Source organism: Schistocerca americana, chromosome 3 (assembly GCF_021461395.2).
Source record: "Schistocerca americana isolate TAMUIC-IGC-003095 chromosome 3, iqSchAmer2.1, whole genome shotgun sequence".
Lineage (NCBI taxonomy): Eukaryota > Metazoa > Arthropoda > Insecta > Orthoptera > Acrididae > Schistocerca > Schistocerca americana.
Genome location: NC_060121.1, coordinates 946037521 through 946050566, shown reverse-complemented (window position 1 = coordinate 946050566; position 13046 = coordinate 946037521). Strand labels below are relative to the sequence as shown.

General features: G+C 37.9%; 1 protein-coding gene across 1 annotated transcript in view; it reads right to left on the bottom strand.

Moving 5' to 3' along the window:
* Positions 1 to 13046, bottom strand: part of LOC124607487 (beta-1,3-glucan-binding protein-like) — a 114589-nt gene that overhangs the window by 28660 nt on the left and 72883 nt on the right. Inside the window, exons 3-4 of the mRNA XM_047139859.1 lie at positions 9669 to 9916; positions 6509 to 6642 (exon numbers count right to left, since the gene is read on the bottom strand). Coding sequence (XP_046995815.1) covers positions 6509 to 6642; positions 9669 to 9916 — 382 coding nt within the window. The remainder of the gene's footprint in view (positions 1 to 6508; positions 6643 to 9668; positions 9917 to 13046) is intronic.

Genomic DNA, 13046 nt, shown 5'->3' with positions numbered 1-13046 from the left:
ATGGCGCACTCCTTCCTTGTGGTGGCCCTCTCTGAGGGCACTCCTGCCTTAGGTGATTGTCACACCTCAGGTCACACCTCCAAAGAAACGGACGGAGGTACCAATTGGCACTTTCGGAAGGTACCAGCTGGGGGTAATCACCCCTCCCTGGGCCTGGCCATTACCAGGGGGTATGTACATATCTTACCTGTCTACCCGAGGCGGGGAATTATGCGTTACCCCATCACCGGCTACGCGTGGGAATGCATGGGTCAGCCTTCAGACACACACAGGGAGGAACAAAGAGAAAGGAAAGGAAAAAGGAAAGGAAAAAGGAAAGGAAAAAGGAAAGGAAAGAGGAAAGGAAAGAGGAAAGAGGAAAGAGGAAAGGAAAGGAAAGAGGAAAGAGGAAAGGAAAGGAAAGAGGAAAGAGGAAAGGAAAGGAAAGAGGAAAGAGGAAAGGAAAGGAAAGAGGAAAGAGGAAAGGAAAGGAAAGAGGAAAGAGGAAAGGAAAGGAAAGAGGAAAGGAAAGGAAAGGAAAGAGGAAAGGAAAGGAAAGGAAAGAGGAAAGGAAAGGAAAGAGGAAAGGAAAGGAAAGAGGAAAGGAAAGGAAAGAGGAAAGGAAAGGAAAGAGGAAAGGAAAGGAAAGAGGAAAGGAAAGGAAAGAGGAAAGGAAAGGAAAGAGGAAAGGAAAGGAAAGAGGAAAGGAAAGGAAAGAGGAAAGGAAAGGAAAGAGGAAAGGAAAGGAAAGAGGAAAGGAAAGGAAAGAGGAAAGGAAAGGAAAGAGGAAAGGAAAGGAAAGAGGAAAGGAAAGGAAAGAGGAAAGGAAAGGAAAGAGGAAAGGAAAGGAAAGAGGAAAGGAAAGGAAAGAGGAAAGGAAAGGAAAGAGGAAAGGAAAGGAAAAAGGAAAGGAAAGGAAAAAGGAAAGGAAAGGAAAAAGGAAAGGAAAGGAAAAAGGAAAGGAAAGGAAAAAGGAAAGGAAAGGAAAAAGGAAAGGAAAGGAAAAAGGAAAGGAAAGGAAAAAGGAAAGGAAGAAAGAAGAGGGGTCCCAAACGCCACAGCGGAGAAGAGTGTAAAGAGAAGAGGTAAGGAAAATTGAAGGACAGAGACTTGCCAGCAGAGAAAGTGAAGAAGAAAGACTGTTTTACAGTTTCAAGCGTCCGTCACCGGACATAGGCACAAAACATACTCCCAGAGGTGGAGAAAGGGAAGGGAAGAGGTGGAGGTGAGGGGGGGGGGGGGGGAGGGAGGTGTGAGATGGGGGATGGGGAAGGATGTGGAAAAGGGAGGTATGCAGCCTGGAAAGGAAAGAGGGCCACACTAGCTCGGGGTCCCATGCTACCTACACACGTATCTACAAAGGAGTTGTGGACCCCCTGGGGGGGACATTGCTCTCTTGACAGCCAAACATGTTTGTTTCTGTAGAAGTTTTTTCTTTTTAACAATGACTGTGTACTATGGAGGTTCCCTCCCATTACCAGCTGTTGTTCTGTGCATGTATCTGTCCAGTGCATGGTCAACTTATAACTATACAGCCTTCCCCAAAATTCATATGAAATGTCTGATACCACCTTTCTTATATGCATCCGGATAGTTATCGCACAATTCAGCGCTTCCTAAGGCCTTGTATGTGTGTCTTTATATGTATCATTCTGTATTATTTGATAAAAAACTTGATATTCATTGCGAAGGCATGTGGAATGCTCTGGAAGGACATGTGTTTTAATTATTTGTGGATTGTTGTCATTCATAAAATTATGTACATACAACTAAATTAAGTAACTAATCAAGAAATTGAAGTAATAAGTCCTTAGCAATAAATAATTAGGGACTGCAGAGATGTTAGCATCAAAAAGCAACGCGTCTAATTAACAAAATGGTAATCTAAAAATTCAGTAACAGAAGACCTATCTTGGGAAACGGCTTAAAAGTTATTACAGTTTCTTCACATTTTGTAAATTTTGATTGTAACATCAAAATGGTACAAAATTAATAATTCTATTTTGGAAGTCATTGTTAAAATTCTATATAAAGCGATGCTGCAGGGAGTCAGTTTTGAAGTTACTTTTGGAAGTCAAAGAGATCAGTGAAGTATGTGCATCTTTTGTTTACATGACAAGTGTCCAGTTCTGATGTCAATGTGAATAAATTTTGTGACCCATGAAAATTTCCAATTCTTTCCTCAATGGACCAGGCTGAAGAAACTTAAGTAACATTCAGCATGAATCGTTACAAACTGTACTGCAAGAATGGATCCGTTGGTAGGACAAGATCCAAGGCACCAAGGGATCACCAATTTAGTACTGGAGGGAAGCATGCAAGGTAAAAATCAAAGGGAGACCAAGAGATGAATACATTAAGCAGATTAAGAAGAATATAGGTTGCAGTAGTTACTCAGAGATGATGAAGCTTGCACACTATATATTAGCATGGGGATCTGCATGAAACCAGTCTCTAGACTGAAGATCACATCATCATAATCATAATACAAGTAAGTGTTGATACAGTCTAGGAAAGAGTGTGCAGATGGGACAATAAAATTTGCAAATCTGTAACTTCAAATCCACATACTTATTTTTAAACACGTGGTTTCACACAAAGGAGAACTCTGTATGTAAATAAACTTACTTATAGCACAGATTGTTCATACAGCTGTTTCTGTTCACACTTTTACTCTGGCATGCCAAACAAGAATACTGCATTGTGTGCGGGTGCGCGTGCGTCAAAATTGCTAAAATGTCCAGCAACAACAAAGCAGGTCTTCTGCCTGTTGCAGCTAATTATGTAACACTTACTACTTTATGCTTTACTGGTTTCTGTAGTCTACCAAACTTTATGTTCTAAACAGTTTTTGGATAAAGTTCTTTCCCTCTTTCTTGCTTCTGAAGTACTCTTGTGTAATCAAAAGCTGGTGTTTCTCTTACTTACTCCAATATTATTAAAAGGGAAGTTGCCACTCACCATATAATGGAGAGGTTGAGTCTCAGATAGGCCCACCAGAAAGACTGTCACAAAAGCTTTTGGCCAATAACACCTTCCGTCAAAAAGACACACACAGAGACACACACACACACACACACACACACACACACACACACACACACACACACACACTTCCTCGGTGTTGACGTACTGGCTTCTAGGGGGTGGGAATGCAGTACTGTATATTGTACACTGTAAATGATGTAACCGACAGGTACACATTTGCATTTCGTGGTTGTTTACTTTCACTTACCACAACCTTCCATACTTGCATTTAATATGGCCAGTACACTATTTAACTTTTGATAAGAGTCAATAGTTTACATGTGAATATCCACATACTGCTGTGCTACATCTATGAGCATTAAAAGTCTGTCCACAAAGTTCACAGTTCTTGAATAATAAACAGGTACATATAGAGCAGAAAGTGTCATTGTTTTTACACATGGCCTAATTGTGTGACCTATTTCGCAGTTAAATTGAAGCAATAGTGTTGTTTAACCAACACAGGTTTCTTGTCAAACTCTGCCACGGACTGACTGTCTCATGACCAAAAATCGGGCCCTTATGTACCCTCACAATAATAGGGGCTAAAACTACACATTGTTTGAAGTTAAATTTACAGAATTACAATCGAGACATAACTCATTAAATTAACTGAATACATCAAAAAATTGTATTTTTTTACAGTTTCTTCTACAAGGGCTAAGCCAAATTATTTGTTTAAATTATGAAATTAACAAATGTAGTTATGCAACAATACTTTTGACAAAACTTAACTACTTTGGAATTAATGAAGGGCTGGATTTACTAGCATGTTTTCAAATAGAGACAAATAGATACATTAAGAATACTATTAGTTGTTCCTTCAAATGTTTATAATTAATAATTTATATCTGTTCAGGTCAACAACAGAATTTAAGTTACTAAACAATTACTGATTTCACCGTATAATGAATGATACTAAGGAAAGTCGAATTAAATTAAAAAATCAGTTATATACATACAACTTGGCACAAAATTCAATATGGTGTTACATTCTTTAAAACTAAGGCCCAACCTTTCTCTTACTAAAATGCGCATTATACTCATGTATGTTAACCATAATTAGTTAACAAAATTAATTTCAAGGAGGCAGATGGCAAAACAAGAGGGAAGGTAAAAAATGCGCAAGCACATGCGCACCTCTTGTGTGTTTTGGTGAAGGCCTTACTGGCCGAAAGCTTTTATTTGTTTGTGACAATTGGTTGTGCCTATCAGGGACTCAGCGTCTCCGCTATATGGTGAGTGGCAACTTTCATTTTCATAACATTGTTACATTCCATCCTGGATTTACCATTGATTTTACTTACTACAGTGCCACACCAATCTTTTGGTCCCACGTGAAGATACTTATGTTGTGTGTGTGACAATTTATTGATTTTCTGTTTAACTAACTTGAATGAAACCTAGTTAATCTACCTCTAACATAAAAAGGTAGCGTATATTAAACTTAGGCAAAGTAAGTGGAAATAAATTATAGGAGTCTAATAGTAGTTAATTTCAGTTCAGCTAACATTTGCATTTCGTGGAAGTGTGCCTTTACACCACTGTAAGTTTTCTTTCATGAGGAGACAAAGTAATATAATTAATTAACCTAGTTACATGGTACTTAAGTACCCTAAAAGTTGCTGTGAAGTCAGATGAAATATTTATCAGCTAGGATGATTGTTGGGTATGATAGACCTCTGAATGGACTTCAAAATTTAGAGCGACAACACTTCATACAGTGAAGCACTTTTTTTTCCTCTGCAACTTCAGCTCATCACTTCTCAATTGGATTAATTACATTGAGACTATTCCTATTCCTATTCCTCCTCCTCCTCCTCCTCCTCCTCCTCCCCCCTAATTTTTGCTGTTCATCCATCATTAACAGTGTAGTCATACCTGCATGTGTCCTTTAAAGCTATCCTTTTTCCTGAACTTAAACTTGTAAATAAACCCACAAATCTTTAAATGCTTTAATATTGGTACCACTCAAACTCATTCACACCCATTTGCAAATATGGAAATTTAGTGAATTAGATTAGACATGTTTTGTTCCATCATCCATGGAGGGAGGCACAGATGTAGAACATGCCATAAAATGAAAACACACAATATGTATTTATAAAAAGAGATGCTGATGCCCCTTCCACAGATCTTTTGAAAGAGTTCTCATGGGTATGGAAGAAGTCAAAAAGCTAACACTTCTTAAAATCCTCATGTACTCAATACAAACACAAACAGAATTGTATCCATGATGACTAAATTTTCTAAAGCTCCACATACCATATGGTTCTCTGTGGACAGGTTGTACAGAATATAATGAAAGATTTACGGGATTCATAAATGAAAAAGCTTACAGCACTATCCTTCTGGCAAACAGCAATCAAAATGGCAGGCTATCACAACACTAAGGTATTTTAATATATGAGGGTTGTTTGGAAAGTTCTCAGAATCACCAAGAGAGGTCATTGCTAGCACTACGAGTTGTTCACATGATATTGATTGGACTGTTGCCTGTAAAGACATGTAATGTCACTGCTCTTTGAAGTGAGCTTTGGTGGTAACGTGGGTCTGTTGTTCCTGTGTAGTGATTTGCAAATATGGGGCGAAGGGGGGGGGGGGGGGGGGGACGACAAGATTTGAGCAGTGATTAAGTACTTCGTAAAGAAAGGTAGGAAAGCAAAGGACATTCATGCTGATTTCCAGAATACACTGGAGGACTGCTCCTTCATATTTAACTGTTGTGAAGTGGACAAATGAACTTAAATTTTGTCAGGAGAGCTTACATGATTCACACAGAGGTCTGCCAAGATGTGTCACTACTCCATAAATCATTGCAAAAGTGCACAAAATGGTCATGGAGGATCACCAATTTAAAGTGCATGAAATTGCTCAAGCTTGCCAGGTGTTATCTGGAAGGGTGCATCATATTTTAACCGAAGAATTAGAAATGAAAAAATTATCTGCAAGATGGGTGCCATGACTCGAGATGCATACCCAATCCCATGTGCTGTTGCCATGGCAAAATTACATGAACTAAGGTATGAATTGTTGCCACACCTGCCTTATTCACCTGATATGGCTGTCAGATTTCCATCTCTTCCCAAAACTGAAAATTTTTCTTGATGGATGAAGATTCTCTTCAAATGAAGAACTGATAGCTGGAGTTGATAACTATTTTGCAGGCATGGAGGAAACTCAATTTCGAATGGGATCAAGGCACTGGAACTTCATTGGACCAAATGCATTAATCTACAAGGAGACTACAATGAAAAATAAGAAAGTGTCAGTCATGGAAGTAAGTTTTTTCTATTCCATTCTGAGAACTTTTCAAATCACCCTCTTAGATGCTTCTGAGCACCGCTGTCATGTGGAATAATCACATTAAAAAATAGCTAAGATTAGGAGACTGCATAAATTTCGGACATAAAAAGTGAATATTTTAAAATGCAGAAGAAAACAATCAGAAGAATCCATACTCAGTATACATATTAACATTGTATCTGAACCACATACTTACCTTGGTAGATCAAGTTTTCCAGTGTAAATGTAATTGCTGTCACCTGGAGAAAGCAGTGTGGGTTTGATAAACAACTTGCTATCTTTCACAACAGTATTCTCTTCACTGTCTGTGTACACAACAAACTGGTAATCCTGTCAATAGAAATTTATGGAAATATTGTGTAACTCTCACAATTTTATAAATATAATCAGATGATATCAAAAATAGGGTAACAGTTGAAAGACTACGTATCAGTAAACAAATGTAGCTTCAAAAAAAAACACACAAGAATGATTGATTTCCTTTAAGCTCTGCCTATAATATTACCAATTCAATGTGTGCACAAGGTTAGTTCAGACATTTTGATTGTTGCTTGTTTCTGTGCTATTCATTTCCCTTAGACAGTGTCAAATACTTCAGTTGCTCAAAACATAGTTTTAAAGGTAAACAGCCCACTAGTCCACTGTAAGCAACCAACTAATCATCATGTGAAATATTAATTGCTATTCCTCAACACAACTGTGGCCTCTACTACTTCACATACTTTCACCCCCAACGGTCAGTGAGATGATGTCCCAGACTTGTTGAATTGTTTCATTACTGATCATGATATTAGGTGTCCTAGCTAATCCTCCTAAAGAAGAAAGAAAACAGTGGTGAACCATGTTTAAATTAATTCGACCAGTAGGCAAAGCATCATAAACAGCATCTAGTTTCACACTTATTTAGTCACTTTTTCCCCATTCAGAAGCCAAAAGTGACTCCCAGTTCTTTTTTGAACACTGCAAGTAGAAAGTATAAAGCTAGTCATTAATACTGCAGAACAAGAATTGAAGGCAAATAAAGAAATTTTATTATTTGTGTACAACATATAGTAGGCTGAGTAAACATTTATTTGTGATCTGGCAGTACACAAGAGGCATTATTTAGTACAAAGAGCTGCCCTCTCTGTCACAACTGTCTAACCCAAATGAGCAAATCAAACTTGGTTAAGAAGACAGATGCAGCTATGTCATTCTACACTGCAACTCTATGCTTGCGTTCAGTCATAGTAGTTGGCAGGAGGTAATATTCCAGTCTCTCAGCAACCCATTATCAGACTGGGAGAGCAAGGGGGGGAGAGGTGCGAGATATCTGAACATGCTGGCCTGATCAACAGTGACACCCTCTGTATGAAGGTAGATCAGAACATGAAGAAAAACTTAGTTTTGCATTTTCTTTTTGAAAGATAAAGTCCTGGGTTACTTGAAGTTAGGGTGACAGCTTCTAGCCTTAAAATGACAAAAAACAAAATTTCTGCTGTCCAAATCACTGACTATGTGAACTAGATGCGATCATGATTTGAACCCAATGGCACTTCATACGACCACACCAGGTGCTGGCATCATGATAAAAGCAGTCTGGCAACAGCTGTTCATTTTTGAGCATCCACACACTGATATGCTTGGTGATGCTGTACACAAACCCAGGACTTGCATCAAAATTCTGGTGAACTTCTGGGTATAGTCTTGCCATTGAGTACATCACTGTCTGCACACCTCTGCTGCTGTGTCAAGGGAAGCTGCAACAATTATTGCCATGCTTTCAGCCCATGATGCTCTGGACAGCATTGCACTGAGGATGCCTCTCCTGCTGCAAAGTAACTCATTTCCTGACTCAAGGTATGAGAGATTGCTGTATGATTCTCCACAGCCAAACAATATGTCCTCTCAGCACTAGTCTCATGGGGGTCATTGAAATCTTGCAAGACACTGAGTATGGCCTTCCTGAGCCCATTGCTTCCATATTTCTATATTTTTATGACAGCTGTGAGACCCCCATTCAACATGAGTTGCATTCAAGGTGAGTAGCAATACTGCTGAACAATGAACATCAGTTTCTACACATCACAGTCCTGCTGGTGTGTAATTCTGAGTCATGCTGGTAGATGTTTATTCTCCTTACAGAAGTTATAACACTATTGTCTCACTAACAACTAACATTCCAATGAGATGTTGGCTTGAGTCTACCAGGATTAGCAAAGTCATGGCAGTGTTCGTCTACTGCTCTTAGGCTGCTAATGTGTCAGTTTTGCACAGTCAATGGTATGATACTTTCACATAACCAATGAGAGGCAAGGAAAGAGGGTATTAAATTTCTAGCACCAAAATAGAAAATTTTCTTCACAAATGTCAGACACAAATTACCAGGTAGTGGTTAGACTGGGACCTAATAGCACAGCTTAAATTTCTGTAAGTTAGATGAGCAGCAGTTAATTTTATAATTTTTTGCCAGTTTTTTTCCATGTATTATGAATTACAAGGTTGTAGTTAGATTGGACTGTGACAGTTTGATTGTGAGATGGTGAAGCCAAAGAATGTGAAAGCTGAAATACCTAGTTGTGGTGACAGATTGATCTTTAGCTTAGTCTGAGGCTTACGCTCAGTTGAAGTGTAACAGTTTTACTTGCAAAAAATAGTGTTTGTCCAATGTTTTTTCTTTCAAATATGTAGCAAATTATGGGGTGGTGGTTAGGCTGAGAATTTGAAGCACAGCTTAAATTGAATTAATGATCTTGACTCTCAAAATATTTTCCTAGTTCTTCCAGATGTGTTCCAGTTTCACAGGCTGTGATATACTGGCATGAGAATGTGACAATATTCCTTCCAGATACGTCATCTGCCCACTGCTGCTGCTGCTGTTGCTCTCATTGACTGCACAGATCTAACAGCTGACAGACCCACCCTCCTTTCCATCAGACTACATAGGGAGCACTGACAACACTGCTACACAAAACACTGAAGTATGTGGCCCTGATCCAGACTTTTACCCTTTTTTGGTCACAGTTTTAATGGTCAGAAATGTCCAACAACTTAATATGTTTGTCAAATCCATACTAACCTATGAAGCCAGACATAGATATATCAGAAAACACTATTTGGTGATTAGTCATGAAGCACAAACTTTGATTGAGGGAGGGTAGGGAAGTAACACCATCTTGTTCTTTCTAATAAACCATTTACTGGACCATTGCCTGAAGCAATGTACAGAACCCACAGAAAACTTCAGTCTGGAAGGCTAGACAAGCATCTGAACCATTTATCACCCAACATCAGAATCTGTTGTTCTACCATCTTGAATACATGAAATGCTTTTATTAGTATGAGGAAGGAAAACTTGAACTGAGAATAGAACTTACAGGAGCACCAGCCAACTGTATCTCGTGCTGCCATTTGCTTGGATTTAGTGTCGAGAAAGTATCTTCGAAAATGATGTGCCCCTTGCAAGCAGGCTTTCCATTGACAGTTGTTATTGTGTTGTCACACTTCTCTGGTGGTTTAGGTGTGACTGTTGGTTTTGTCACTGGTGGTGAATTCGTGACTGGTTTAGTAGTGCCTTGTGTGACAGGTCCAGTATCTGGTACTCCACTGTCAGGATCAACTAGTTCTGTTCAATAAAAAAAAGCTTAATTAACAACTCCTACAAGAGCAAATAATGCAAAAATTGGAGCAGCATATTTTAGAGGAATGATGAGAGGTAAATGCTGTTCCTCCACTAAATGTCAGCAAATAGTTTTGAGAGAGAGAGAGAGAGAGAGAGAGAGAGAGAGAGAGAGAGAGAGAGAGAGAGAGAGAGAGAGAGATGTTCAGTATGCTAAAAAGGTCAGATAATGAGAGGAGAATGGAACAAGTCATTTACAGAGCTCAAAGCAAGGTAATAAATCAAAATTAAGTAACAAAATTACATTTCTAATAAAGGGAAAGGAAAATAGAAAGTTTTAGACACTGAAAATCTATTTACATTTTGTTTTCCTTTCTTACATCTTGACTTTGCAGCTGCATCACAGTTCTTTTTGCCAACAATACATCCAGAGCAGTAGCAGTTGAACGTTTTGAATATTAGAGAGCAGTCTATCTCATCCTTTGCTGCAGAGTGCTGATATTTTCATAATCTTTCTTCATTATCTGATTCCCCTTGTTCAACACTATCCTGTTGCAAAACCAGAGCCACAATCTGATCATCATATTGTTTTTCATTGTTGACAGCTGTAGTGCCACCTGACAGCCACTCCTCTCCATCAGCAGACTGCATATTAGTCTTCAGAGTTGCCAAATGAATGACTAAATCTGTAGTGTGACTCAATTTGTGAAAGTTCCTGTTTTTGGTTTAGCCTAGGGCAAACATCCCATGTTACTTGTAGAGGGGTTTTGTTATGTTTTTCTCAAGCTTGAGCAACTGTGTAAATTTCATCTTTTCTGTTGAGGCCTATCATGGCTTTTAGAACATCAGAACCCTCTTCTGTTTTCTCTAACAAAGCACTGATGTAACTCCTCGTGTAACATTTTAACCATTCAATAACACCCTCATCCATTGGTTGGATTATGTAAGTCATGTGGGAGGGGGAGGAGCAAAAACAGCTTTTATGTCACTTTCTTGAAGTTCAGACTCAAAGGTGCATGAGGTTGTGAGTTTATTTCAAGTATTTGTTAAAACCAGAACAAATGCACCGTAAACATTCTTTAAACAAATTCTCATTCATCCAAGCATTTTTGACCTTTGTAATAACCAGGAAGTTTTGGTATGTGTATTTTTATGAAGGCTCTTTGTTTCTTAGACCTACCAATTACAGATAACAGCAATTTTTTGATCACCATTGGCATTGCTGTATGTTTCAGTGGTCAGCCAGTTCTTCCCTAGTTTTGCATCAGACTAATTACTTTGAGGCAAGGGATTTGTGAGATAGCATTTCATTACTTTAGCACTGTCTCATCAGTGCTGTGCACTAATTGATCAGCTACCAGTCTACATTCTGAGACTTTTTCCAAGTTTTTTAACTAACTCCTGACCTGCATCACCAACAACAGAAACATTTTCACCTGAAATAGCAACTTGTCCAATGCCGTGACAATCTGTTGACAAGTGAAATCAACTTTCACTTTGTTGGAATTCGCCTTCCTACAAGCCTTGCTCTCTCACAACAATGTTATCACCATAATTTTGTTAAAATGTGATTTTTCTAACTTTCAGGGTTGTCTCTAAGTGTTCCATTTATTGTTCCACATACTGCTTTAAATATGTCCAACTTTCCGTCTATATCATGTTAACAAGTCACAGCCCAGATATTTGAAATTTGCTATGTTCAATTACATCACTGTTAATTACTTTGCTTGACTATATTGTCGTTTACCTTAAAGTCTGTAGCTTTCATCTTTTATAATGAAATTATAAGATCTTGTTCTGTACATGTGTGGTTTAGCTGATATACTGCAAACTAGAGGCCGTTGGGTGCATTATTATTTGTAAGCTCCAAGTTTTAACACTTATATTACAGAGTTTATGTAATTTCATTTCCAGATAACTATCTGTTTAAGAACACTGCCAAAAAAAAAATTAAAAAGAGCTGGTGAAACGACACCCCTGCCTCAGTAGTTTAATTTTTATCTCCTCCATAATTTTCTCTTGTGTATTTATTACTATTGTTGTTTCATGTCTGATTGCCCTTAAAGAGTATGTGCGCGTGTCCATTCATCCACTAATCATCTTGAAGATCCGTAAGGATAGAACTTTTGCACAGCTTTCAGCAGGATAATGTATGTGTAGTTTCCACATTTGCTTGTGTTACATCTTTTGAACAGACATGATGTTCACTGTTTGTCATTAGCTTGCAATTTATCACATTTACGAGCACATATTAAAGATGAAGTAATGTGAATGAAGTAGTACATGTATATTTGCTTAATTCTTCATTTTTCCTTCTATTCCTGCAGCTTTCCCATTGTCAAGTTTGAGTGTTTTGTAGTTTATTCATTGTCATATTTTCAATACCTAGAAATTCCTTTCCTAATCAAAATACAAAACACTATCTTTCTGTTTGAACCATGTATAATCCACCTTTTACTTTTATATCTGACATGCATGCTCATTGTATATTGTCTTTGATATAGTGGTTTTCTGACTAGTGATAGGAGCTTTCCATATGCTTTGTTTTTATTTTCTGGTATCCTCAAATTCTACATACACTACACCTTTTTTTGCATTTGTGTTTCTTTTCCCGTCTAGTTGCTTATTACATTTTCTATACAAGTTCTTATATTGTTACTTTCTTCTTCATCATCATCATTGCTAATTATAGTGCAAAATGAAATGAACACACAAAATATCAAGGAGCAAACATTTTGAATATCTCCTGAGCTGTTCTTGGGTATTTATTTGCTTTTCTAATTAACTAGTGATTTAACTATCAACACTTTTAGACAGTGGTCTGATTATTTGCCACATATCCTGTAAACTCTGGCGTCTTAAAGATTTTTCGTTTTTCTATTTGCAGAACTTGACAGTGTCCTTTGAGAAAAAATCTGCAGTCACTGTTTTTAAAGCACATTACTTGACTTTATTGCATTCATTTTTTAAATGACTAGTTTCGGTTCAACATTAACCATCCTCAGAGCTTTATGTATTTGTTACAAGAGTTCAAATGGCTCTGAGCACTATGGGACTCAACTGCTGAGGTCATTAGTCCCCTAGAACTTAGAACTAGTTAAACCTAACTAACCTAAGGACATTACAAACATCCATG